General features: G+C 39.8%; 1 protein-coding gene across 6 annotated transcripts; it reads left to right on the top strand.

Moving 5' to 3' along the window:
- Window positions 1-1,799: 1,799 nt before the first annotated feature.
- On the top strand, window positions 1,800-22,447 carry Morf4l1 (mortality factor 4 like 1). Of its 6 annotated transcripts, none has more exons than XM_052716689.1 (13): window positions 1,800-1,881; window positions 6,339-6,385; window positions 8,827-8,894; window positions 11,893-12,006; window positions 13,162-13,248; window positions 15,628-15,708; window positions 16,826-16,851; window positions 16,988-17,076; window positions 17,785-17,886; window positions 19,124-19,212; window positions 19,499-19,671; window positions 20,231-20,315; window positions 21,711-22,447. In XM_052716689.1, the coding sequence occupies exons 1-13, from the start codon at window positions 1,842-1,844 to the stop codon at window positions 21,793-21,795; spliced, it is 1,086 nt and encodes a 361-aa protein (XP_052572649.1). In that variant the 5' UTR covers window positions 1,800-1,841; the 3' UTR covers window positions 21,796-22,447. The 6 variants fall into 6 exon arrangements, with proteins under 6 accessions (XP_052572649.1, XP_052572640.1, XP_052572667.1 ...); XM_052716680.1 differs by having other exon boundaries at window positions 11,890-12,006; XM_052716707.1 differs by lacking the exon at window positions 11,893-12,006 and having other exon boundaries at window positions 1,801-1,881.
- The last annotated feature ends 5,438 nt before the right edge of the window (window positions 22,448-27,885 follow it).

Below are 27,885 nucleotides of genomic sequence, written 5' to 3'. Positions count from 1 at the left end.
CATGATCATAATCATACAAGATCTAAAAATCAAGATATAGAACATTTCTAGCATCTCAAGATTCCTTAGTGCCTCTTTCCTATTTATCTCCCTCTACCCACCCTGGACATCCAGTTAAACACTGTCCTGATTTCTAACCCATTGATAAACGTATACTTACTCTTGTATCTTGCTTCTTTTGCACAACACACTTCACTTGTATTAAAATCAGAGAGTGGGAATACCATGTTTGGCAAGAATGTGGGAAAACAGGTATTTTTTTAAGTTGCTAGTTAAAATGTAAGCAGAGGAAGCCTTTTATAAAGTAGTTTAAAATACATCAGAAGCCGAGTGTGGTGGCACATGCCTCTAATCCCAGCACTCAGGAGGCAGAGTCAGGCAAATCTCTGAGTTTGAGGCTATCTTGGTCTACAGAGCTAGTTCCAGGACAGCCAGAGCTACATAGAGAAACCATGTGTCGAAAAAACAACAGAAAATTAGAGGCAGAGTCAGGTAGATCTCTTTGAGTGCAAGGCTACCCCAGTCTACATGGCCAGTTCCAGGCTAGCCAGGACTACACAGAGAAACCCTGTCTCAAAAAACAAAAACAAAACAAAAAACAAAATAAAAAACAAAACAGAAAATTAGAAACAGAGACTCAGGAGGCAGAGTCAGGTAGATTCTTATGAGTTCAAGGCCAGCCCTGTCTACATGGCCAGTTCCAGGCCAGCCAGGGCTATCTAGTGAGTCTGTTTACAAAAGAAAAGCCTTGAACCCAAAGGCTTTCCCTAGGGTAGGTAGGTAGCTGCAGACTGTGGAAAGGATTCAAATATCAGGATTTTTGGATGTACCTCCTAGTTAACAGCTCTAAGGTTTTGTATGCAATTCATGTAATTCTGTGGGTACAGTGTTATTTCACAGCAGGCACACTAAGAAATTTTTGAACAGAGGAACGATGTGAAAAAGGGTTTTGGGTTTTGTTTTTTTCAGATTGCGTATACATTCAAAACTACCTCAAAGAAATAAGATGACAAAAAGGGTACAGAGAGGTCAGGTATGGAACCCTGACTTTGGCATCAAAAAAGGTTTGCCTCCTTCTGTGGGACTGAGTGAGTGAGAAGTCAGAAGCTGGAATCTACAAATGGTCATGGCACCGACCCAATAAACAGGGCACGGCTTTCTAAACACTGACGCTTCTGGAGCGGAGCTCCCTCCTGCTGGCCTCTAGCTTCATCTCTGGCCTTCAAAGCTCTCCTAGGCAGAGTGCTGCTGATGCTGCTGATGCTGCGGAGCACAGGCTGCAGAGACAGTCCTGTCCTCAGGCCACTTCAACACCCCTCCTCTTCGTGACCTCATCTTGCATATAAGCATCTGTCCCTGAGCCTTTTCCATCCTTTCCCTCGCCAGCCAGTGATTTACTTATTTCTTCCTCCTTTCCACTGATAGAAAAGCAAATCTGGGTTTTAGCAAGCCCCTGGGGGTCTGGATACTCGGGAGACTGGGCGGGCGGGGGGGGGGGGGGGGAGGAGAGGGGAATGGGGGAGGGGGGAAGGGGGAGGGAAGGCGTCTCCCTTCCCCTCCCCCCACCAGGCTTCGCGTCAGCCGGGGGCCGAACTACCAATCCCGGCGTGCCTCGGGGGCGGCACGGGCGCAGGCTTGCGTGCGCGGCGGGCAGCCGTTGGCCGAGGCGGCGGCTGTTGGGGTCGCGGCGCTGTGAGGTCAGGCGGCGCTGGCAAATCGCGCCCAGGATGTAGAGCTGGCTGTTCCCGACGGCGCTTCTGACGCTAAGTTGGGTGGGGTAGAGAGTAGGGGGCGGTAGTCGGGGGTGGTGGGAGAAGGAGGAGGCGGCGAATCACTTATAAATGGCGCCCAAGCAGGACCCGAAGCCCAAATTCCAGGAGGGTGAGTGTGCAGCTTTGGGGAGAAGGCAGCTAACGGCGCAGGGGAGGGAGGCGGACTCGGGGCGGTTGAGGTTTGGGGGTCGGGGTCGGCGCGGCTCGCGGCCTGGGGCAGCTGCAGGCAGTGCTTTGTGAGGGGGGAAAGGCGCATTGCGGAGGGGCATGTGGGTGCGTCCTCTGTCTGGCGACAGTGCTTCGTGGCACGAAGGCGTGCCTCCGGCACAGGCAGGGCCGAGGGAGCCCCGCGCGTGTGGCAAGGCCCCGGTGCTTGTTTGTTTTTCGGAGAGCGGGGAAAGCCTATTGTAGGGAGGCGGCCGGCGGGCGGGCGAGCGGGCGGGCGGGCGAGCGATGGCGACGGTTAGGAAGTGATGTGGCGTGGGGGAGGGGAGCAGCGGCAGCCCATCCCCGCGCTGACGCTCGGCCCCGGGCCGCGTGGGCGACTGTGGGCTGGAGGTTCGCGGCTGCTTGGCCCACTGGGGCGATGTCAGCGTTCGGTGGAGTCCCCAGCGGCCGGAGGGCCCGGAGCGGGCCGGGCGCCCCGCGGCGGGAGAACTGCGTTCTAAGATGGCCGCGCCAAGATGGCCGCGCCATCATGGCTGCCGGCGTCTCGCCGCCTTCGTGCGGCTTCGGGCCAGGTGCAGCGCCCCCTGGCACCCAGACCACTGGCAGACGAATGCCTCCTTTTGCCTCCCGAGTGGTGGGTGGGGACAGAAAAACCGTGAGCCGCCCGAGCGGGTGCCTAGGCTTGCCGTTGCCCGAAGGCATCCTTTTGCTGCCTTTGGAGCGGAGCGCCAGAATCCTGTTGGACTGCATGTGCTCTGCAGGGCAGTTGCTCGGGAAAACAATTTGAGTTCCACCCCAGGGAGTTTCTGTTTAGAGGTCCTTGGACTCGTCATTTTTACATGCCGAAGTTGCTTGACTGGTTGCAGTAGTATTCGATTAATGGCGATTTGAAAGCTAATGTTTATTAACTGGCTTAGGTCGAGAACAGCGGTGCTGTTTAACGGTACTTTCAGTGGAAAGCAGTTACTCAGTTCTCATAACTTAGTTATCGAGGTGGTTTAATAGTACGCTAAAGGATAAGCATAAAGAGGAACGAACACTTTGAACCGTTTATTGCCATGACCGTATGTGCTTGTTATGTACATGCCGAGTCCGGACGCCTGCCTAACTTGTTTAGGGTTGTTTAGCCATTAAGGTGCTAGACATTTAAAAAAAAAAATAAACCCCAAACTTAACTATACTTAAGGGTATTCCGGGGATATTTTGATGCGGACTTTAATACTTTTCTCCCAGTTTGAGAAATTGTGGCCCTTGTTATTTTGCTAGGTGTTAAGAGAAAGTTTTTTGTTGTTTTTGAGGCAAGTCTTGGTATGTAGACTTGGCCACTATATTGATTCTGCTTCATTCTTCAGAGTGCATCAGCTAAATCTTATTTATGGTACCTTGTAAGTTCTCTTAATATTATAGAATGTGATACTTAAAATAGTTTTGAGGGGCTGGAGAGAGAGCTTTGTCGCCCAGTGCTTCCCTGAGGCAAACATGGAAAGAGGGTGTTGGTGTAATTGGAGAAGAGTAGGAAGAAAGGGTAGGGTTATGAAAGCTTTGTAAATTCCTGCCCTTACCATTCATTTTCAGCTGCGGTTTCTAGGTGTAGCTGGTTGTGACACACGCCTAAAATTCCAGCATTAGAGAAGCAAAGGCAGGAGGATGACCAGCCAAGGGCTACAGGAGACGACCCTGTCTCAAAACCAAAAGAAAAAAATGCAAGCTAAAATACATAGCTACCTTTTAAAAATTATGTATAAAATACCATATAGGATGTTCTGTCCCCACCTTGACTCTGATTCCTGGGCCCACGATGGAGGTAGAGAACTTGTTTCCCACAAGTTGTCTTTACACCTCTACATATGTACAGTGTCTTGTATGCATGTACCTTCTCCCCTCCCCCACGATAAATAAAAGCTCAGAGAACATCTGGAAAGGAAAAATATTTAGTATTGATGGGATTATTTTGAAGTCTTGGGTAGAATTGTGATAGTGAAAGGTGGTGGTGAATATACATTTTTTTGTGTGGGTGAGGGTGTGTATTTTATGTGTATAAGTGTGTTGCCTACATGTGTGTATGTGTACTATGTATGGTCCTGGTGCCCTCTGAAGGCATTGGATTCCCAGGAACTGGAGTTGTGAGCCTCTCTGTGGGTGCTGGGAATGGAACAGTTTCTCAGTCCCCTGGGGGGATGTTGTAAATAATTTCAAGCTAGTAAGGAGACAGTCCAGGGCAAGGTTGTTGTAGTTTGAGACTAGAGTGGATCTAAGGGTGGAGAACTGTGCTGTTGTAATTTGTTCTTTCCTTAATTTTTCTGTCCACTTCACTTGTTAGCCTGATTTACACCAGCTAGATGCATTATATATATTTTTCAGATTCAAAGGGCCTTACTTAGTGAAGTTGTTTATATATGTGCATACATATATATAATTATTAGGATTCAGAGAGCCTTAGTGTAGTCATTTTTAGCTGAAGCAGCCAATTTTTTGTTTTTTGTTGACAGGGTTTCTCTGTGTAGCTTTGGAGCCTTCGCTGGAACTCTGTAGCCCAGGCTGGCCTTGAATTTACAGAGATCCACCTGCCTCTGCCTTCTGATTGCTGGGATTAAAGGTGTGCGCCACCACCACCACCCAGCTCAAAGCGGCCAATTTTTAAAAAGGTGTATTATTTCAGAGTAGCTTAAAAGGTACTTGGAGTGAAATCACAGATCTGATCTTAGTGCATCTGTTTAATAACAGAATGTTTTACCCATTTGTTTGAGTCTTTACTCCCAGACTGTGGTCTTTATTCAAGGTCTAGTAATGCTTTTAACAGTTATAAGTAGTACAAGATTTTATGGAGAACCTTGATGTTAAAGTTACTGAATCTTATTTTGGAAGTCTAACGATAGCGGTTTGTGCTGAAGCTCAGAAGTAATAATAGCTTCAAAAAGCACTCTAGAGGCTAAGGATGTATGTAGCTGAGTTGGAAGAATGCTCCCCTGGCATGCACAAAGCCTTTGGCTCATTAGATATGGTAGGAAGACTGAAATTCCAGGAGGTGGACAGGATCAGCATGTTTCCCTTCTACTTTTACATGTTCATTCTATGTTCCATGGGTATCAAACTATGTATATATTACTACACTTTCCCACACTTGTTTCTGCTGTCTGGATCCTCCTTTTTCTGTAAACCCTCCCCAAGTAACTGACTGGGTCTCTGCCACTTAATGGGAAGAAAAGTACAATATAAGTGTAGAAAAATGATATAAATAATGCTTACCTATGTGTCCTTTATTAATATGAAATGCTGGCACAACAGATCCAGCAAATAGATGTTTTAAAGGCCACATTTGAGAGAGGGTCTCACCATGTAGCATTGGCTGGTCTATGTATTTATTGGCTTTGAACTCAAGAGTGCTGGGATTAAAGGTGTGTGCCACCATGCCAGGCCCATAATATATATATATATATTTTTTTTTAATGTAGTTTTTTTCAGCATAGGACTAGTAGATACAATTTTGGAACAACATAGCTGACCCTGTTGGGTACATCAGTCTCCTTGCAGTGTGTTAAAAGCAAGTGGACTGAAAATGTATGGATAAACTTCCACTGTCATCATGTGGAGTCAGAGTCCAGAAATCACCCACCCAATTTGTTTGATAAGCACAGATGTATTAAGTTTTAACTCTAGCCAGATTTTATTTGGATTTGCAAGTGCCAGTGGTTGAGTCAACATTGGGTGTAAGTTCCCAGGGTTAGGATTGTTCTGTCTGTTGTTCATTGAAATAGCCTAGCTTCTGGAATAATGAGGAATAAACAGAGGTAGGATAACATTTAAAAAATTGATATATTCGATCAGAACTAACTTTTTATTTCTAAAGGTTTATTTTTATGTGCATTGGTGTTTTGCCTGCATGTATTTCTGTGTGAAGATGCCAGATCCCCTGGAACTGGAGTTGTAGACAGCTGTGAACTGCTATCTGGGTCCTATGGAAGAGCAGAGTACTCATATCTGCTAAGACATGTCTCCAGCCCCTCGATCAGAAAATTTAATGTGTAGTATTCAGTCAAAGGAAGTAGAGATCAGCTAAGTGACTAAACTTAGAAAGACACTTGGAGAAGAACATTTTAAAAATTGTTTCCAGATTAGAACAGGTGAACTAGCCAAACATTATCCCATAGGTAACTATAGTAGATTTAATTAGGTGATTAGATTATTTAAATAAGTAGAAATTCAAGTTAGCCTTTGTTAAACTTGGATATTAAGGATATGGTAAAGTTTGTTCTGAAGTGTTCATGTATAGTCTTACCCATTATTATTCCTAGTTTTGCTGAGACTGTTATAATCAAGTGCAGTGGCCCTTGTTGTCACATCTTTCTATATGACAAAGGACTCAGGATTAACTTGGCCCTTTTTCCCCCTCTTTTACAGGCGAGCGAGTGCTGTGCTTTCATGGGCCTCTTCTCTATGAAGCAAAGGTATGGAACCTACTTTCTTTTGAGAAGGTGGCCAGAAATGTTGACTAGGTTTGACTTTTTAATATCAAATTATAATATTTTCTTACTGGATATGTAAAGATTCCATTTGTTTCATAAATCTTCCCATCTCATTTTGAGTTTGTTACTGCTTGCTTTGTGGTGGATGGAGAAAGTTCAGATATTGCTACTCTTCTGCCTTTCTAAACTCACTCAGTAAAAGCCTGTTGGTGGAAATAGCATTGAAGTGATAGATGAAGATCTGTTGGTTGTAACAAATAGCATTTTATAGTTAATAACTCGGCAAAAAGCAATGTCAGAGCCACACTTACTGTGTGTGTTTGCAAGCACTTGTGCATGTAGGTGTGTAAAACCTCATGAGTGTTGAGGTCAGATGTCAACCTCAGGTGCCAGTCTCTTCCTGTGTTTGAGACATCTTTTCTATTTGACCTTTAGATTTCCTCCTCCACCTTCCACCTCAGTGTAGGAGCACCAGGATCATATGGGTTCTGGGATCATATGAGCCATCCTGCTTGCATGGAAAGCACCATTATCCACTGAACCATTTCCTCAGCTTTAACAATTGATACTTCTCTCCTTGCACTCGAGTGTGTGTTTGTTTCTCTTTGTGTTTGTCTGGTGGTTTTGAGACTTGGGTTTTCACTAGCTCAGGCTGGCTTTGAACTAACAGCAAGCCTCCTGCCTCACCCTTTTATGCTGCGGTCACACAGATGTGAACTACCATGCTCTGGTTGTCATTACACATTTTAAACATTACTTTTGAGACAGATACTTAATTTGTAGCCCTAGCTGGCCTGGAACTCACTATTTAGACCAGGGTGGTCTTGAACTCACAGAGATGGGACTGCCTCTAACCTCCTCAGTGCTAGAATTAAAGGTGTGCCTGGGCAGGCATTTAAGAATTAAACACAAAGGCTGCTGGCTAGTTACATGGTAGAATATTTGCCTACCATGAATGAGGCCCTGAGCTCAGTCTCAGTGCTACCCTCCCCAACACCGCCAAAAAAACACAAACATGTAAACTGAATGACACAGGCCAATGAACCAGGCTTCTTGGGAAGTTTAGACAGAAAGATTACTTGAAGTACAGAGTTAAAGGATGGCCTTAGTGAGACCCTGTCTCAACAAAGTAGTAAACAAGGCAGGGAACGCTTAGTGGTAAAGTACTTTCCACAAGTGAGGCCCTGGTTCAGTCCCTAGTACAGAAAACCAAAGTGCAGTGACACAGACACACACTCTCATACACACTATATGCATAATGCTTAAAAGTGACTTCGGGTTAATATCTAGCTTTATATTTGTATGAAAATACACTGAACACATAGTGCCAGACAATTCTAGCTGAAAATGTTTACTGCTCATGTTTTGAATGTCTAGGTGCTTGTTTATAACTGTGAGTCCCTTTGATCTTGTATGTTTTTCAATGTTTGTTGTATGAACTTTTGGCAAACATATCTGAACTGGCTGTTTTTTCTCTAGCAGCAGAATAATCTGGTGAAAAAATTTTTAAATAGTGATAGGAATAAACCATTGTTTGGTCTACAGTGAACACCCTTAAATCTAAAGTGAGATAATCATGACTGTCACAGTGACTTTCCTCCAGTAATTTGTTTTGTTCGGCTACTTTTAAGAATGCTTTTTTTTTTTTTTTTTTTTTTTTTTTTAAAGATTTATTTATTATGTATTCACAGTTCTATCTGCACATATCTCTGCAGCCCAGAAGAGGGCACCAGATCTGGTTAGAGATGGTTGTGAGCCATCATGTGGTTGCTGGGAATTGAACTCAGGACCTCTGGAAGGGAAAACAATGCTCTTAACCTCTGAGCCATCTCTCCAGCCCAAGAATGCTTTTAAAGCATACTGTAGTTCATAAACTGATGAGATTGTATTTTTGAAAGAAATGTAGTTCTTAGCTAGAGTTTGAAAAACCATAAGAATAGCTTTCATTTCCTGACCTTGGGTAGCAGATCTAAACTGTTGATTTATAGTGACCTCTTTTTATGCTGTTTGTCAGCTTTGTGTTCATTTCATTTTTTTTTTTTTTTTTTTTTTTTTTGGTTTTTCGAGACAGGGTTTCTCTGTAGCTTTGCGCCTTTCCTGGAACTCGCTTGGAGACCAGGCTGGCCTCGAACTCACAGAGATCCATCCGCCTGGTTCTGCCTCCCGAGTGCTGGGATTAAAGGCGTGCGCCACCACTGCCTGGCTGTGTTCATTTCTAAATTGTGGTTTTGTAACTTTGTATAGAAAAGTATTCTCAGCACTAAGATTATAAAATCAAACTGACCACCAACTCTAAAGTTTTACAGTAGTACTAAATAATTCAGCCAAGATTTAATTATTTAGAAAGAACATATCTGTCATTAGGATGCAAATTTGATAAGATTATGTGTAATACCAAAGACTTTTTCTTTTTTTTATTTCAGTGTGTAAAGGTTGCCATAAAGGACAAACAAGTGAAATACTTTATCCATTACAGTGGTTGGAATAAAAAGTGAGTATTAGATCTTTAAAAGCATTTTGTCCACTGTTATATATCGGAGCAAGGGTGAGCCATTGTTAGTATGATGTAGCTACATTAGGGAGAACTCAGCCATTTTATATGTACTTGAGTTTTGGGAATATTTCTTGTATTATTTTGTAGTGCTCAGTGGTTATACTTGACCAGCTGTCCTGGTTGAATTATGAGTCAACATACATTTTTTATGGCATATGTTTTAGAATAGCCTGAATATTTTTGGCCTGAGCACAAACCAATTGACTTATCTTTCTTATTCAAGCAGTTAAACTCAAAACTAATTGTAGAAAAGGAGAACAGAGGAAAATGTTTTAGAATTGACAGTTTATAAACCCATTTTATGAAGTTTTGAAACATAATGTTAACAGAAAGTAGTTTCATGTGGTTCAGCATAGGAAATTCTCATTTACAGAATTTAATTTTCTAGTGGTTATTGGAGCTTTCTCATTAGTGTTCTCTTTGAGACCCAAACATAACAGAACCTAATAAATTATTTAGGCCTTTGGTGTCTGTAATTGAGTGGTTTATTTTTACTAGGAGATTTTGGTTTTTTGAGACGGTTTCTCTGTGTAGCCTTGGCTGTCTTGGAACTTGCTTTGTAGACCAGGCTGGCCTAGAACTCATAGAGATTGACCTGCCTTTGGGATTAAAGGCCTTTGCCATCACATCCAGCTTACTAGGAGAAGTTTTAAATCCTTTTTATTATTGATCTTTTGTACTTCAGGAATGGCATTGCAAAGAATTAGCCATTTCAAGAATTACTTTGTGATATCTTGTAATGCTTAATGCTTTGTCTCACTTTACCCAGAGTCTAGTACTTCTTTATATGGGAACAATGCCAACTGTTGTGATGGGTACTCTTGATGTAGAGGAAAAGTTTTCTTTTTCTTCTGTTAAGTTTACTGGCCCCATAATTTGGGTCTCACCTTATATAGTTCTTTATCCAAAAGCCCAACCAGTTAATTCAGTTTATTTGTTACAAATAGGTAAATGCTTTTAGGTGAGAAATACCAAACTTTTAACCTATTTCATTAATATAATTGTAGAAAGGCCACAATTCAAAATACATGAAAGTAAATTCTGATAACTTGTGAATAAAGTATTTCTAATAATGATCAGTAGGTACTGTCAGTATTTCAGAATTACCCCAGTCATGTATTAAGAAAATGGGAACTAGGTGTGCTGGCACATTTCTTTAATGTTAGCACTCAGGCAGAGGCAGGCTGATCTCTTCAGGCCAGCCAGAACTACATAGTGAGACCCTGTCTCAAAAATAAATAAATTTCGATTTTTTTTTAAGTTGATTGAAATATTCAGGAAACAGACTTTTATGTTATGGTTTCTAGAGTATTTATATTTAAAAAAAGAACTGAAAACTGAATTTCATCTTAGTTTATGAGGCTGATATTTTGCTAATATCCAGATAAAATGTGTAATAGATGCTTTCCTACAGGAAGTAGAATATTTTCTTTATGCATATTAGGGATCAGAAAGTTAAAAGTCCATATAAAGTATGAAAGGAGAACACAAAACAGATTCATGGAGTGGGCCTACTTACCCTTCCCTTGTACATTTTAATTTAAAATACACTTTTATGCTTCAGTCTTCTTATATGTTAGGTAGCTATTTATGTAGATTGCCATATGAAATGGTTTTTATGAAAACCAAAACCTCTAGTTTTCTGGTTTTACTTTTTTTAAAAAAGTAGTTTTTCCTTTGTTGGGTTGTAGTTCATGACAGAAATAAGTGGTAGTTTTTTAAAACTCTTGTTCTCTTGGGAAAATAGGGGGTTGGGGGTGGTGGCAGACATTACAGGTTTTTATGACTGTCTGCAGTGTAGTGAGAATATCATAGGTGTCTTTATAGTTGACTTGTTAAACGTGCCATTGTAGCTTTTAGGAAGTATTTAGAAGTGATTTTTCTGTTTTGAAACTGGCTCTTCCTTTGTAGCTTTGCCTATCCTGGAATTTGCAGTAATCAGAGTGCTGAGATTACAGGCTTGTTTGTACCACCACATCCAGCTCTAGAGAAACTTAAAACCATTGGAGAGGAGTGTTTTTTAAATAAATGCCTGTCAGTTATATTATGTGTGTATTCAATTTTGCCTGTAGATTTGACTTTTAGGATTAGTCAAAACTGCTTTGGAAAATAATGAAAGTTACATGCTTGATCTATACTTAAAAATTCGAGTGGCCCTCAGTTATTAGTCTAGTAGAGATATTCCTTAGAACAAAGATGGTTGTCCATTTTGTTTTTCCTCAGTTTCCGTGAGGATTTTCAACTCTTTTGCTAATAAGCTGTCAGAGTGCCTTGGTAATTGGTTGGTCAGAGTGCTTGTTTAGATGTGGTTTGCATCTGAGGGGGAGAGAATTTCTAAGGTTTTAAAGCAGTTAAAAGTTGCACCTTTTAATTTTAGGAGAATAGGGATATGGACTTTTTAAAGGGGGCTTCATGGATAGGGATGTAGTTTCAGTGGTAGAGCTCTTTCTTGCCCAGCAAACATAGAGCCCTGGCTCAATCTCTAGTTCCCCCTCCCCCCGCCCCCCCAAAAAAAGTCCTATTCTAGGACACTTTTATTAATTTACTTAGAGACATGGTCTTAATATGTAGCCCTGGCTGGTCTGGAGCTTGGTATGTAGACCAGGCTAGCCTGGAACTCAGATCTGTCTGCTTCTACCTCCAGAGTGCTGGGATTAAAGATGTGCACCTCTATGTCCTGCTGTAGGACACCTTCTAAATACATTGGTACAGCAAAATTCCAATTTCACACTGGATTTTTCTTTAGACATTACTCTAGATACACTCTCAAAATCACAGTAGATACTAAGATAGTTCTAAATTTTCAAAAATCTTCCTGGAATTTGTTCACACAGACATTAACTATTCCATTTGTAAATGAGTCTTGATAAAGCTTAAGCTCAATTCTGCACATAGTTACTGAGACTACTTTGTACTGTGCTGTCTGTATCAGAAGTGCTGTGAGGCCCAGGCGCTCTGAAAAATCTTTGAAGACACGTGAGGATATTGTAGCCCTTTTTCCTGTTCCTGAAGGAGCTCCCTCAGTACACCACCCCCTCCTGACCTCTAGGTAAATGCATGTTTTAAAGTTTTCTTTAGGAAATCATGTTGAGGAATGTTTTTTATTTACTACTTTTCCTTTTGGCTATACTCTATAAGAGGTCAGAGGTGGGAAATCATTAAGTAAAAGATTGCCTCAAGAATACACCTGATTGTGTCACTAATGGAGCTCCATCAGCAGGAGAAAAGACTAATTTTGTTCAAAAATTAGTTTGCTTAAAAAGTTCAACATTCCACAAGAAAGTTTTGTTTTTCCATACACATCAGCAAAAAGCTTGTTTTGTGAGAAACCAGATACCTGAGTTTTTAGAAAGCCGTTAATCACCTTTGGAAATTGGAATGCTTACTTGGATTAGATGAAAGTGAACAGTGGGTTATCTGAAAAAGAAAAAAAAAACACTGAAAGCCTTTAATGTACAAATTTAGTCTAGTTGTCTAGGTGGTGAGTATTATAGACCTGTGTTCCTGATGCACTTTTAGCATGTGGGAGCTGTGTAACTTAAGATAGTACTGTAATTCTGAAAAGCTAATGGCTTAGAGACTCTTAAATAACTTATTCTTAGACCATTTGAAAATGATTTGAATAATATACATACATGGTTTATATTTGGAATGATGCTTCTTAAAACACACTTTGCTTAGATTTTTTTTTTAGTTGAGAATGGATTTGCATTGCCAGCTTACCAAATTATTTCAGAAAAAGCTGGGCATGATTTTTGTGTGCCTGTAATTATAGAATTTGGGATACTGAGGTAGGAGGGTTACCACGAATTCAAGGCCAACTTGGAATTTATTAAAAAATGTCTCAAAAAAACTAGGGTTGACAAGATGGTTCAGTGGGTAAAAGTATTTTCTTCCAAGGGTGAAGAACCAAGTTGGATCTCCAGGACCTACACAGTGAAAGAATCGACTCCTAAAAGTTGTTTTCTGCCTTCCACATCACACACGTTCTGTAACATGCACTTGTACACGCGTGCGCGCGCGCGCACACACACACACACACACACAAGTAAATAAATAAATAGATGTTAAAAGAACAAAATTAAAACACATTATATCAAGGGAATTTCAGAGTTTTGCCATTTAGATCTTTAAAAATTAATTGGAAGAGAGCCTAAACTATATTAGATATGTATTTCAGTGCTGTTTTAACTTGTCTTTTCAGTTGGGATGAATGGGTTCCAGAAAGCAGAGTACTCAAATACGTGGACACCAATTTGCAGAAACAGCGAGAGCTTCAAAAGGCCAATCAGTAAGTTTGTTTGTTTTGAGAAATACATTTTGAAATTTTTGGACATGGAATAAACTAAATAGGATCATGTTGGCGACTCCCTCTACTTTTGATGAAATGATTGATACTTGTTCCTGCGTTAAAGCTTGATTTCAAGTAACTACATATTTTCTAGGTAAAAGAAATATCCTGTCATTCTTGAATCTGTCTTTAGAACTTGGTAGAAAAACAGTGTAGGAAATTGTAGGTGCAAACTCATTAATACCTTGTTTAACCTCTTCTGGTGCTGTGGAAGGCACAGTTAACTGATGAGGAAAGAAAAAGGAAAAGAGTCCCATTAGTATTCATCTATGAAAATATGTTGAGGGGAAAAGGACCCAGAAAAATTACCTATAGGGTAGTTACTACATTTTAATTTTATAGCTAAAGTTTTTAAAAAATTAAAATTATAACATGGAGTCAAATCAAAAGAAAACATTGGGACTGTGTGTGCCATGACAAGATTGTGGAGGTTGTAGTTGGTTCTTCCTTCTGTCATGTGGGGCCCAGGTATTGAAAACTCAGGTCAGTGGGCTTGGTAACACCTACCTCTTACCTCCTGGGCTAGCCTTCTGGCTCCGTGCTTAGTGTCTTGAATCTTTTGATATCTGTAGATCTTTAAATGTTATTTTTGGTTTTATTTATATATATGAGTTTTGCCTTTTATGTATGTGTATATATATATATATGTGTGTGTGTGTGTGTGTGTGTGTGTGTGTGTGTGTGTGTAATGTATGGGTACCGCATATGTGCCTGATCTGTGAGAAGGCCAGAAGGGGAGTCAGATCCCCAGAGTTGTGGATAGTTATGGGCCACCATGTGGGTGCTGAGAATGAAACCCAGGTCTTCTGCAAGAGCAGGAAGTACTCTAAACCTTTAAGCCATCTCTCCAGGCCTGATGTCTGTAAATCTTCTCTCAGTGCATATATATATATATATATATATATATATATATATATATATATATATATATATATATATATATATATAGGCTTGGAGACCTCAATATTTTTGTTGTTGTTTGCTTTGGTTTAGTTTAGTTTTCTAGATAGGGTTTCTCTTTATAGCCTTGGCTATTCTGGAACTAGCTCTGTAGACCAAACTGGCCTCCAGCTCACAGTCTGCCTGCCTCTGCCTCCCAAGTCCTGGGATTAAAGGTGTGTACCACCACCACCCAGCTAGGGACCTCAATTTTCAAAACCAAAAAACCATTTCTTTCTTAGAAGCAGAACTCTAATTTGTAGCTAGAGTTTTTCTGGTCCTGCCTGGCCCATAGTCAGGACAAATCTCTCTTAATGCGCCAGTCCTGCAGCAGCTCATACCCAACCAAGTAAACACACAGAGACTTACATTGCTTACAGACTGTATGGCCGTGGCAGACTTCTTGCTAACTGTTCTTATATCTTAAAATAATCCATTTCTATAAATCTATACCTTGCCACGTGGCTCGTGGCTTACCGGTGTCTTCACATGCTGCTTGGCATGGTGGCGGCTGACAGTGTCTCCCTTTCCCTTCCTGTTCCCTTAATTCTCCTCTCTGTTAGTCCCGCCTACACTTCCTGCCTGGCCACTGGCCAATCAGTGTTCTATTTATTGACCAATCAGAGCAACAGATTTGACATACAGACCATCCCACAGCACTAATTCTTTTTCCTAATTCTAGGGAGAAAATTTTTAAGCCTTTTGTATTTTGTGTATGTGGATGTTTCATTTGCATGTATGCATGTCAGAAGAGGGCATCAGATCCCCTGGGGCTGTAGTTATATGGTTGTGAGCAACCATGTGGGTCCTGGGAATTTAATTCAGGACTTCAGCAAGAGCAGCCAGGGCGCTGTTTTTTAAAAAATTATTACTTAGGTGCATTGGTGTTTTGCGTACATGTATATCTGTGTGAGAGTGCTCAGTCCCCTGGAATTGGAGTTATAGATGGTTGTGAGCTGCAATGTAGGTGCTGAGAATTGAACCCAGGTCGTCTGGAAGATCAGCCAGTTCACTTTAATCTCTGAGCCATCTCTCCAGCCCCAATTTCAGAATTTGTGTGTGTGTGTTACTCATTTTAAGCTTTTTGTAATAGTTTTGTAATCTGTACAACATGGATATTTGGAACATTTTGGAAGTTCACTGATACTAACAGATAAGCTTTTTAAATTTTTCTGAGTCAGGGTCTCACTGTACAAGCAAGCCCTTGCTGGCCTTGACCTCACAGGGACCCACCTACTTCTCCAAAGTGCTGAGATTAGTGCCATTACTGTGCCTGGCTGGGAACTTCAGTTTCAATATAATTTAAATTCTCTATGGAATCAAGCAAGCACAATTTGCTGTTTCTCATATAAGTATGACTTCCTGACATTGTTTTTGAAGGGAACAATATGCAGAGGGCAAGATGAGAGGAGCTGCTCCAGGAAAGAAGACATCTGGTCTGCAACAGAAAAATGTTGAAGTGTAAGATGTTCTTTGTTTAAATATTGCATACTGCTTTATAAGTGTAATTCAAATTTACTGTTGATCATGATACGCATTTTGTTTCTATGGGAGCTTTTAAAAACTATCAATGAAATTTTCATTTCTCAGATATCAGGTTGTTAAAGTAATTTAAAATGCACATTAACTACTTGATTTTCCTTCGCTTCCTCCCTTGCACTAAAATATATGCAACATTAAATTAGTGTGCCATTCAGTGGCAATAATTGCTTGTATAGCCCTCATGTTTGAAGTTACATGTGTGTACACATACAGATTTTCTCTTAGAAAGGTAGTATTGAATTGTCAGGTAGTCACAAGTTTTGAGATAATTATTTTGGCAAAGATTACTTTCAGTAATGCTAAAAATTCATAAAATGAGAATGAGGGGAAAAAAAGTATAATTTGTAAACTCTGGATTGTAAGGCTTCTTGGCAACCAGCCCATAGTATGAAAGTTATGTACTCATTTCTCTAAAAGGCTATCTGTATAAAGTTGAGTATAAGAACTGGTTTCTTTTGGTTCCTGTGAATCATTGGCATGCATGTACAAGTAAAGTTCTTAGTTTAATGGGACCTGGAAATACTGTCTTTCCTATTATAAACTTCAACCTTACGAAGTAAAGGAAAATTTAAAAGTTGGCTAGATTTTTTTTTTTTAAGTTGGCTAGATTTTTTTTTTTTTTAAGACAAGCTTCACACTCAAAAGATATCTGCCTGCCTTTGCTTCCCCAATGTTGAGGTTAAAGGTATGCGGCACCACACCCAGCCTTTCTTGTTACATTATTTATTTTTTATAATTTTTAAACTGATGTGTATGTGTGAGTGTGTGTTTCAAAGTGCAGTTTCCCACAGAGACCAGGTGGATCTCTGAGTTTGAGGCTAGCCTGGTGTACATAGTGAGTTCCAAGACAGCCAGAGCTATATAGTAAGACCTTGTCTCAATAATTTTTTTAGTCTAAAATCAAGATAAATATTTTGGGAAGCAAACTTAAAATACAGTCATTGAAAATTTTGGTGAGCCATCTTTCTCTGAATTTATTTCTCATAAAAGTTGGAACAGTTTTTCTAGAGTAATTTTTGCTTTCTTTTCTTTCCAGGAAAACAAAAAAGAACAAGCAGAAAAGTAAGTATGAACTTTCTTAAAATTGATCTGTTCATCTGTAATGGGGAAAATGAAAACATAAATCAAGACATTATCTTCTACCATGAAGAATTTTAGTTAACCAATACCACCCCTACCTTCTGTACACATTTTACAGCACCTGGAAATGGAGATGGTGGCAGTACCAGTGAGACACCTCAGCCTCCTAGGAAGAAAAGAGCCCGGGTAGATCCTACAGTTGAAAATGTGAGTTCCCCTGCCCTTGGCAGGCTAGTCTAAAGAAAACCTATGATCTTTCTCCTTTACTTCCCCACTCCCTTCCCTCCCACTGTTTGAGACAGGGTCTTGTGTGGCTTTGGCTAGCTTTGGGATTTTAGAGCCTCATGCCTCAGATTTTGAAGTATTTGGGTAATAACATATGCTACCAAAGTGCATAGGCAGGTTCTGGTCTAGAAGTAAATCAGAAAAAAAAAAAAGTATATTTAAAGATAGCCATGTTAGCTGTGCATGGTGGTGCATGCCTTTAATCCCAGCCCTCAGGAGGCAGAGACAGGCAGATCTTTGTGTAAGAGGCCATTTTATTTATGTATTTGAGTCTAGCCTGGTCTATGTAGTGAGTTCCAGGATAGCCAGAGCTGCATTGTAAGACCATGTCTCAGGGAGGAGGCAGGAGAAGAAAGCCATGTTGGGGTAATCATTTGGGTATCAACAGTAAATGTGAAGATGGTGTTAAGTTGTATCAATTCAGGATATTCCATTTTTCAGAAGAGAAAAATACAGGAAGGGCCACTATGACTTAAGACTGTATTCCTTTCTGCTGACTATATGATTTCATGTTTTTGTTGTTTCGGTGACAATTCCTTCTTTATGAAGAAATTAGTGTATATTCGGTGTCTCTCTTAACCTTCAAGAGAGAAGTTACTATTAAGAAAAGTTTGCAATATTTCTATCTAGGAAGAAACATTCATGAACAGAGTTGAAGTTAAAGTAAAGATTCCTGAGGAGCTGAAACCATGGCTTGTGGATGACTGGGACTTGATTACCAGACAAAAGCAGGTAACTTGAAAATGACAAAAGTTGTAGTTATGTGGTATTTGGTGAAAAGAAAAAAGGCTTGAAGTTTTATAACTGAAATATTTTAATATATTTTTTTAATTTTATGGATTTTTTTTGTCTGGATATGGATATTATGGATATGTATGTCTGCATGGCATGGCATGTATACAGTGCCTGTGGAGGCCAGAGAGGGCATTGGATCTCCTGGAACTAGAATTGGAGATGATTAGCCACCATGTGGGGTGCTGGGAATTGAACCTAGATTCTCTCATGCTCTTAATTGCTGAACCATCATCTCTCCAGTTCCTTAAAATTTCACTAGTTTATTATGATTAAGAAAGTTGGAAGTTGCTTCAAAAAAAACTAATGGAGAAACATACGTTTTCCGTCTTGATATTACTGACAATACAGCATTTATACATGTCCTGATAGGAATATAGTAGTAGAAAGCATATAGCATTACCTGCAATTGATCCTGAATGTAAATAAGGTCCTAGGTTTAGTTACTTATTTGCAGGATATTGTATAATTTTCCCCCTGAGGAGATGTAGACAAATTAACCATTTAAGATAGAACAGATGCCAACAGCATGCCAGCTTGGCAAATAATGACGTTTTGGGGTTTACGGAGCATGAATGATGGGTTGATTACAGAAATATAAACAATTAAAAAGTAGGTATACCACTGAAAAGCCCACCCCTAAATGAACCATGACTCAGAAAAGCTGCATGTGAAAGTTGTGTCCCTGGGATCCATATTAGCTGCTGGGAAGGACCCTGTGGATCTTTTAAGTGTCAGCTTTCTGAGTCTTGTTTGTTTACTTGCTTAGTCTTAAGGTGCTTCCTTCTTCCCCACTGAAAGTTCAAAATCTTAAGAAACTACTTTCATGATGTAGGAATATAGGAATCCAGAAAAACTTCAGTGTCACAAAGAGTGGGGTTACCTAAACCAGATTTAGGAACTCCAGACTATTTAAATTGACAAATGACAGGTGTAGTGGTCGTGATGGGGATTCGAATAATAGTGATTGCTAAGGGTTCCTGTGATTTGGGGTTCATAGACATAGTTGGAATTTGCTTGGAGTTATTTGGTTGGATTATGCAAGTTTTATCTCCCTGTGTAGTATTTGTGTTCTTGAGCACCTTTCTCTTTCTGTGCTTCACCTACTTTTGTGCTTCACCTTGTGGGAACAAATGTAATTTTTCTTTATAAACATTATTTTAATTTTTTTCCCTAGCTTTTTTATCTTCCTGCCAAGAAGAATGTGGATTCCATTTTGGAGGATTATGCAAATTATAAGAAATCACGAGGAAATACAGATAATAAGTAAGAATACTTATTTGAGTATACCCAAATTACTTAAGTACTATTTTAGGTATAATTGAAGCTATGTTGTAGGTACTTAACACGGCCATTAAAGGTTTTGCTATTTTGAAAGCATAAATACCTTCTTATTTTGACAGGGCTGTAGTTTTCCAAATCCTTTATTACATAAATTTGAAATTGATTTTACTTATAAAAAATGCCTTAGCATTTACTTATAAAAAATGCCTTAGCTGTAGTTCCTTAACCTTTACATATTTTGAAAGTAATATTTTTGTTCTTTCATCAGGGAGTATGCTGTTAATGAGGTTGTAGCAGGGATAAAGGAATACTTCAATGTAATGCTGGGCACTCAGCTACTCTACAAATTTGAGAGACCACAGTATGCTGAAATTCTTGCAGATCACCCTGATGCACCCATGTCCCAGGTGTATGGAGCACCACATTTACTGAGATTATTTGGTAATAAGACTTTTAAGAAACATGATTTTATCTTTTCTCCCTTTTTTTTGAGTCTTTAATAATTGATTTTTTTGATCTTTACTAAATGACTGAGAGGTAAAATAACTATTCAAAACATGACTGAATTTTTCTTTAAAATTTTATTTAAAAGGTTTTAATGGCAGAATCTCTTTGAAAAAGAATTTTGAAAAATCATTAACCAGATTGGGGATCAATCCATAAAATCCAACTCTGAGGGCCCCCTCCCAAACCCACATAAAAAAGCTGGGTATAGTGGTGGATACTTTGATCTAGTGCTGGGGATGTAGATGTGGCATCTTGAGTTCTCACTGGCTTCCCTGACTTAGTTGTGAACCCCGGTCCAGTGGATGGCACTGGAGGAAAGACACATTCATAGTTGTCTTTAGCTTACAAGACACATACACATGCATCTATGAATATGCATAAAGTCATTTAGTTTTATGGAATCTGACAACTCATTTACTTCTTACATAGTTAACATGTATGGTTATAGTGCTGCCTTTGGATATAACTTTAACTGAATTCTTTTGTTAAATAGTGCGAATTGGAGCAATGTTGGCCTATACACCTCTAGATGAGAAAAGCCTTGCTTTATTACTGAACTATCTACATGATTTCCTCAAGTAAGTTTAATTGGAATCATAAGCAATTGGGATGATTACTTAAAATTAATGTATGAAAGGAGAGATTGACATGATAATTACTAAAATAAGTAGTATATTTGTACAGGTGTCAATAAGGCACTAGAACAGTATAAATAGCATATACGGGAATCTCACAGATGATGGGAGAGTAATCATGTAGGTGGTATATGGGAAATGATGGAGTGATTAAATCTCCAAGCTATTAAGACAGTGAAAACACTGTAGGTTAATTTTGTAGATTTACAGTCCACATGTATTAGAAAGTAAAAAGATAAATGGGTAAGGGAGTAATAAGAAAAGAACTTAAAAATAGCAATAATATCTAAGTTGGAGGATTATGCAAAATATAAGAGGAAATACAAATAATAAGAATACTTATTTTAGTATACCTGCCAAAATTGATGTAGAAGGATTTTTTAAGTTTGAGGTCAGACTGAGCTATGTGGAGACCTGTCTCAAAAATAATGCCCACGGTGGTGGCATAGGCCTTTAATCCCAGCACTCAGGAGGCAGAAGGCAGGCGGACCTCTGTGAGTTCGAGGTCAGCCTGGTCTACAGAGTGACTTCCAGGAAAGGCGCAAAGCTACACAGAGAAACCTTGTCTTGAAAAACCAAAAAATAAAAAAATAAATAATATCCAATGATATAATACAGATACAAGTTAGGAGTAAACACTTTTTTGTCAAATTAGTTGACTGAAGAAATGGGAAGAGGCAGCTCTAGCTTATGATGTTGGATGACATTTTTATAATAGGGGAGAATTTAAAATCAAGCAGCTTTTGAAAATGATAGGTTGCTCTAAATATCCTAACAAGGATACTATTTAACACCGAATTGGAGAAGAAATCAGCTGTAGTGGCAGGTGGTGTTCTGATTCTTATTTGGAGAGAAACATTTCCATTTGAAAAAGACTGGAATTTTCAGAATATGGATCATAGTTACTGTGGATTACTTCTTGGACTTGGTTTTGTAGGTAAAGGATTGGAGTTTTTTATTTATAGTCCTTTTGCTAACAGTGGTAAATATTTTCTCTGGACGCCAATTTCTTTGATAATACAGAAATGCACTATTTTTACATTTCGCATCCTTTTATTTCAGGTTTAGACTTAAAATGTGTAGACTTCCTTGTATGGTGTTAAACAGTATTTAATAAGCTAAAGAAAATGAGTATTGTTTAGGGTAGTACTGCTATATAATAGGATAGCTGTTTGCACATTCCCTCAGGTTGTTCCTCGTTTAGAAGAGAGTAACTTGGCACTAATGCATCTTTGTTACCTTACTGGTTTGGATTGTAATATTTTTCAAGGAGGCAGTGATCTATGTATTGAATATAACTTTTAACATTATTACAATGAGTTAACTTTTTTTTTTTAGGTACCTGGCGAAGAATTCTGCAACTTTGTTCAGTGCCAGTGATTATGAAGTGGCTCCTCCTGAGTACCATCGGAAAGCCGTGTGAGGGGTGTGCTCACTCTCACTCGTGCTTGGATCTCTGTAAACAATTTGGTTCTTAGTCCTTCTCTTGTACAAATGATGTACTTTGAAGACCGTTAGTGTATAACAGAATTGATGTTTGTTTTCTGTTTGATTTTAAACAGAGAAAAATAAAAGGAGTGCCTGCTCCTTTTTTCTTTCTTTTTTCATTTCAAAGTTTCTACCAGTGTATTCAGTGATGGACAACAGAGAGACATGCTGTAGAGTGTTTTATTGCCTAGTTGACAAAGCTGCTTTTGAATGCTGGTGGTTCTGTTCCTTTGACACTACGCACTTTTATAATATGTGTTAATGCTCTATGACAAAATGCTCTGATTCCTAGTGCCAAAGGTTCACTTCAGTGTATATAACTGAACACTCATCCATCTGTGCTCTTTTTTTTTTTTAATGGTGCTTAAAGAGCCCATCCTTTGCAAGTCATCCATGTTGTTCCTTAGGCATTTTATCTTTGCTTAATTGTTAAAGAATGGTGGCTTGTTTCATGGTTTTTGTATTTGTGTCTAATGCACGTTTTAACATGATAGACGCAATGCATCGTGTAGCTACAGTTTTATGGAAAAGTCAATCTTGTAGGAATTGTTTTTCAGATCTTCAATAAATTTTTCTTTAAATTTCAAGAGATTGTGTGGCTGTGTTATCAAAACCCTGGCACATTGTGATTAGATACTGATTGCCTAGGAGACTGTTTCATTTCCTGATTGATCTTTATGGAATGAAAAGCTTACTTGGATGTGAAGCAAACTATTCATTGTAGAAATTGGTCATCTTGAGTAAGTCTTAGCTTAGGGCATGATAGTAGTGCCCTCCTTTACTTAGATTCTTGGAAATTTTGAGCAATGGGGGCATTTTTAGCTTTGTGAAAATTGGTATCTGTAAGTGATTGTTTATATTTAAGGAGTTTTTTGGTTTTTTTTTTTTTTTTAATGAGAAATGAGCTAAAAGTCAGCATAAAATTTGCAGTTCGGCATTAGGATACTTGCAAAGGGCAATAATGTTACCTTTAGTAGAGGTGCCAGAGTGAGTTGGACATAGGTACAGAATACTGGGAAGGATTCAGATGGCAAGATCTAGAGGATACAGGGATAAGAGTGAGTAAGTAGGGAAGCAGTATGGATTCATGATCCTTTGAACTGTGTTTGATTAGATGTTTGAAGATTTGCTTGTGAGGTGGGAGATGATACAGTTCATTGTTGATTACCTATTGAGGTCTTGGGTTTAATCCCTAGCAGAAAGTGGAGAATAAATCAACCTCTTTATTTGGTCCATGCAAGATGGTAAGGGTGGTGGGGGTTTTTTGTTTCTGTTTTTGGTGTCCCGTCCCCATCCCCCCCCCACCCTGTATTCCAATGCCTGTATTGTTTTTCAGTTACAGTAGAATTTGTGTGAGGCAGGGAGAGCTTGCCACATTGCACATGTGGATGCCAGAGGAAAACACAAGAGTGTTCACTCCTTCCACCTTGCACATGGGTTCTGGGGGTTGAACACAGGTTAGGCCTTTTCCTGATGATCCCTGGTGTACTGTTTTTTGGGTTTTTTTACTCAATTAAGATTTTTTTTATGAGTCATTTAATTTATGCAACCGTATACCTAAATTTGACTGAACTTTTCTATAAGAGCAACTATACTCAAGCCTTTTTTGTTTTATTTTACTGTGTTAAATTAATAGCCAGGTATGGTAATCAGCACCTGTAACCCAAGTGCTTGGAAGTCAAAGGAGGAGCTCACGTTCTGGGCCATCCTGTTTGTTCTATGTAACACTGGATGTCCTGGAACTCGCTCTGTAGACAGTACTGGCCTCAAACTCATATTTGCCTGCCTCTTCCTCCTGAGTGCTAGAATAAAAGGTGTGTGCCCCCCTACTGCCTGGCCCATTGCTCTCTTAATCCTTGTTTACAAAGCATGTTTAATGGTACAATAGAGCTGGGAAGGTGGCATAGAGGGTAAGGGTGCTAGCCATGAAAGCCCAGTGACCCAGATTGGATCCCTAGAGCATAAGAAATCTAATCCCAACATCATCTATAGAGAGAAGATCGAGAGAGAGAGAGACAGGAGAAAGACTGGCTTGGAAGCTTATAGATCATCTAGCTACAGAAACAAAAGGCCTTGCCTTAGCAAAGTAGAAGCAAGAATTAACTCCTAGACTCAAAACACAAGGGGGAAAAAACCCAAGAAGCTGGTAAGCTGCAAAATGGCAATATTTAGGTTCAGTTTTGGCATTTGAGATTTATTGATACGGTATCTGCTGCTACATAGACTGCAGTAGGCTGGTCACTTGCCTTAGAGGAAACCCTGTCCACGATGAAAGCTTGCTATACATGACTTATGGCTTGACTGAAATGGCCCTCATACGCTCATTTGTTTAAACACTTGGTCTCTTTCTGGTAGCACTGCTTAGGTAAGGGGCTTGTCTGGAAGAAGTAGGCCCTTTTGAGTGAACTATCCCTGGTTCCCTCATGCCGTACACACTGCTTCCTTCCTTGCCAATATGTAAACAGATTGTACCACAAGTACTTGCTACTTCCCCTGCCTTGGTAAACTGTATGCTTTGATATTTGAGCTAGAATAAAGCAGGGATTTGCCACAACAATGAAGAAACATGTTTATGGAGAAATCAAGTTGTAGCTTTTAGTGAAGCTCCTGAGAGCAAGAAAAAAAAAATTAAAGTGGGTTATTTAACCTGTTGTGGCATCCATGAACACGATGGTACTTTGCTCACAAATAACGTACTTTGTCCTATTAAGATTGGTGATTATTTTAGGTTTTAAAATTATTTTCTCAGAATTAGCATACGTTATTCCTGTTAGCTCTCTTCATTTAATTTTTGATCTTTGTGACCATAACTGTGCAGTCTTATACTGGTACATGTCTTCTGGTGTTTTGTTTTTTAATATAACCATAACAATTTTTTAAAAATCCATTGGTATTTGGCCTGCATAAATGTTTGTGCGCTATGTGCCTCTGTGCCTCATTTCCATAGGGGCCAGAAGAGGTCCTTGGAGCTCCTGGGACTGGAGTTGGATAGCTGTGAGCTGGCATGTGGATGGTGCAGACTGAACCTGGGCCCTCTGGAAGAGTAGTCAGTACTTTTAACTGCTGAGCCTTCTCTCCAGCCCCAACCACTAGAATTTTTGCCTTATAGATTTTAATCAGGAGATCAAGATTACAGAGGTTAACTTGTCAGTGTGCGTTCAGCTAAGTGGCAAAGCTGAGTTTTAAGTATCACCCACACAACATTGATTCATTGACAGCTGTGAATTATCAAACCCATTCTCTTTCTGCCTCTTCAATGTCTATCATGATGTTTATTTGTCTTCTAGGTTAAAACTGATGCCAATCCCTTAAAACTAATGACTTGACTTTAGTTCTTACTTGACTCTTGGGAGTGAAAGCTAAGTTAGGTTATGGCCCTTTACCATCTCATCTGATAGCCCAGGCTGGCCTGGAATTCATGATTCATTTGCCTTAGCCTCCCAAGTGCTGGGATTACAGCCATGCTCCATGCTCTACCAACTCATCTTAAGCGGCCCCTCCTCCAACTCCATTGGCCTGGAATTTGCTGTGTAGACCAGGCTGGTGTCAAACTGGTGACCTCTGCCTTCTGATTAACTGAACCTAATAGGAGTGAGTCACTAGGTCCATTCATTTGTGTGTGTGTGTGTGTGTGTGTGTGTGTGTGTGTGTGTGTGTGTGTGTGTATGTACATATGTGTATGTACGTGCATTGGTGTTTTGCTTGCATGTATGTGTGTGAGAGGGTCAGATCCCCTAGAACTGGAGTTATAGACAGTTATAAGCTGGGGATTGAACCAAGGTCATCCGGAAGAGTAGCCACTACTCTAGTCATCTCTTCAGCCCCCAGTGCCTACCAATATTAACATGTAATTTCTAAAGTTCAATACAGTGTCTCCTTCATCACCTGTTTCAGCCAGTGTTTTGGTTTGTTTGGGTGTTTTTTCCCTCTTGAGTTTGCTTTCAAATGTTGAATGAACAAAACACATTGAAAGAACAAACAACACAGTATATGAAATGTAGCACTCTCCAGGGGTTAAACATGTGGCAGACTTTTCTTTCTGCCTGCCAGTCCCTGAATAACTGACATGGAGACTTGATATTAATTATAAATGCTTGGTCTATAGCTCAGGCTTATTATTAACTAACTCTTACAACTTAACCCATTTATAGTAATCTACATTCTACCAATATGGCATTACTTCTCTTTAATTTTGCACCTCCTGTTTCCTCTGTGTCTTGATGGCCACTCCTCTGACTCCGCCCTTCTTCCCAGTGTCCTCAGTCTGGTTTTCTGTCTTAACCTTATCCTGTCCAGCTATTGGCCAGTCAGCTTCTTTATTAAACCAATCAGTGTAATTTACACAATGTACAGAAGGATTGTTCCACAGCATACTCATAAGCAAAACTGAAAGCTTACACTACAGAATACCATGAGATGTAAGAGAAAGTAACTTTTGGCATATGTGTGTGTATGTGTGTGTGTGTGTGTGTGTACAGAAAAGGAAGATAAATCTGAATGAAAACATCTGCCTTCTAGATAATGGGATATCACATATAAAGTCTCTTAAGATATTTAAAGGGCAAGACAGAAAATGAAGCCCTCTACTGTTTATGTAAAGGTTTGAAATAAACCCCCTATCCCAAAACAGGGCCCCAAATCTGCTGCCCATGGAATCCCATAAAGTAGTAAACACTCGCTCTGGAGCCCCAAGATCACAAAAGAGAGGCAGTTTGACTTACCTTGCAGTTTAGAAAATGACTTTTTACCCAAACAGCAGTTTCTGGGCCAGCCACACCTTGTGCAGTGCCCCAGCCCCCAACACACACACTGAACTACCCTACACTGTGTCCTCCTGTACCTTAGGGTTTGGAAATGTCAGCCTCTCGGGCCAATAAAGGCGTGTCTCACTGTTTGGAGTTGAAAGATGATATTTAAAGGAGAAAAACAATTGAAAGTGAGGAAGAAACAAAATGGACTTAAGGCCTCTATAAAGTCATACCACTATTCTGCCGTATCAAGAACAAAAGCACAGTGTGGTACACCCATATTTAATGCGATTTAAATAAATTGAAACAAAACTGCAGCTTTCAACTCGGTGAAAACACTTCAAGGAAAAAAAAAAGTCAGAAAATCAGCAAATGTAAACCAGAAAAGAACAGTATATGGAAGGTGAGATATGCATGAAGTATTGAGGCACAGCTAAAATTATGAGTAAGTTAACAGACTGTTGTTGATTTTATAAAATAAGCTTCCTAATAGTGGTGTTACATAAAATTTATTATTCAGTGGCACAAACTATAGAGTCACCTGGGAAGAGGGAACCTCAGTTGAGTTCTCTCCATCAGACCATTTTCTTGTTAATGATCTTTCTTGCAGGGCCCCACCCATTGTACCCCTGGGTAACAAAGCAGGCTAAACAAGCCAGTAAGTGTTCCTCCATGGCCTCTGTTTCAAGCTCTTGTCCTGTGCTGGCTTCCCTAGATGATGGACCAACTGTAACCTTTAAATTGAAATAAGCACCTCAAGTTTTTGGTCATGGTGTTAATTACAGTAACAGCATTCTAGGAGTAACCATTTATTAAAGAAGAATCTTGGGGCTGGGGGTATAGGTTTCTCAGTGGTAGTGTGTACTTAGCATGTGTAAGGCCCTTTCTTCAGCCTGGGCCATCACCCCTCAGCCCAGGGCACAGAAAATGAGGACTACAATCAACAGCTGATGCAGGCAGCAAGCTGGAAGACCTTTCTTTTGCGCTCGTGCACCACAGTGAGAGTGTGTACCACAGTGAGGGTGTGTAGGTTACGCTTGGCACCAATACCTGCCTTTACCTGCTCACAGAGGACTGATCAAATCCCAGACCCAGTATCTTCATAATAAACCCAATCATTCCCCTCCCAAGGATGCTCATCCCCAAACATCCTCCACACGTGTTTTATCACCAGGCCACAGTTCACACCTCATCCTGAAGTCCAACAAGATACATCTATCCCTCATACAAATGAAGACTTGCCAGGTACTCACTATGGACACCTGAAACTCCAGAAC

The sequence above is a fragment of the Peromyscus californicus genome, unplaced genomic scaffold (assembly GCF_007827085.1).
Source record: "Peromyscus californicus insignis strain IS unplaced genomic scaffold, ASM782708v3 Scaffold_11__1_contigs__length_118956290, whole genome shotgun sequence".
Taxonomy (NCBI): Eukaryota; Metazoa; Chordata; class Mammalia; order Rodentia; family Cricetidae; genus Peromyscus; species Peromyscus californicus.
Note: the sequence above shows the minus strand (reverse complement) of the source record. Positions and strands in the feature narration are given on the sequence as shown.

What these genes read in the sequence shown, in the direction of transcription:
- Morf4l1 (XM_052716673.1), top strand. Translation starts at nt 2,359, where the DNA reads ATGTCAGCGTTCGGTGGAGTCCCCAGCGGCCGGAGGGCCCGGAGCGGG. An exon ending in TAGATCCTACAGTTGAAAAT is followed by an intron (nt 17,077 to 17,784) that starts GTGAGTTCCCCT and finishes ATTTCTATCTAG; the next exon opens with GAAGAAACATTCATGAACAG. An exon ending in TATCTACATGATTTCCTCAA is followed by an intron (nt 20,316 to 21,710) that starts GTAAGTTTAATT and finishes TTTTTTTTTTAG; the next exon opens with GTACCTGGCGAAGAATTCTG.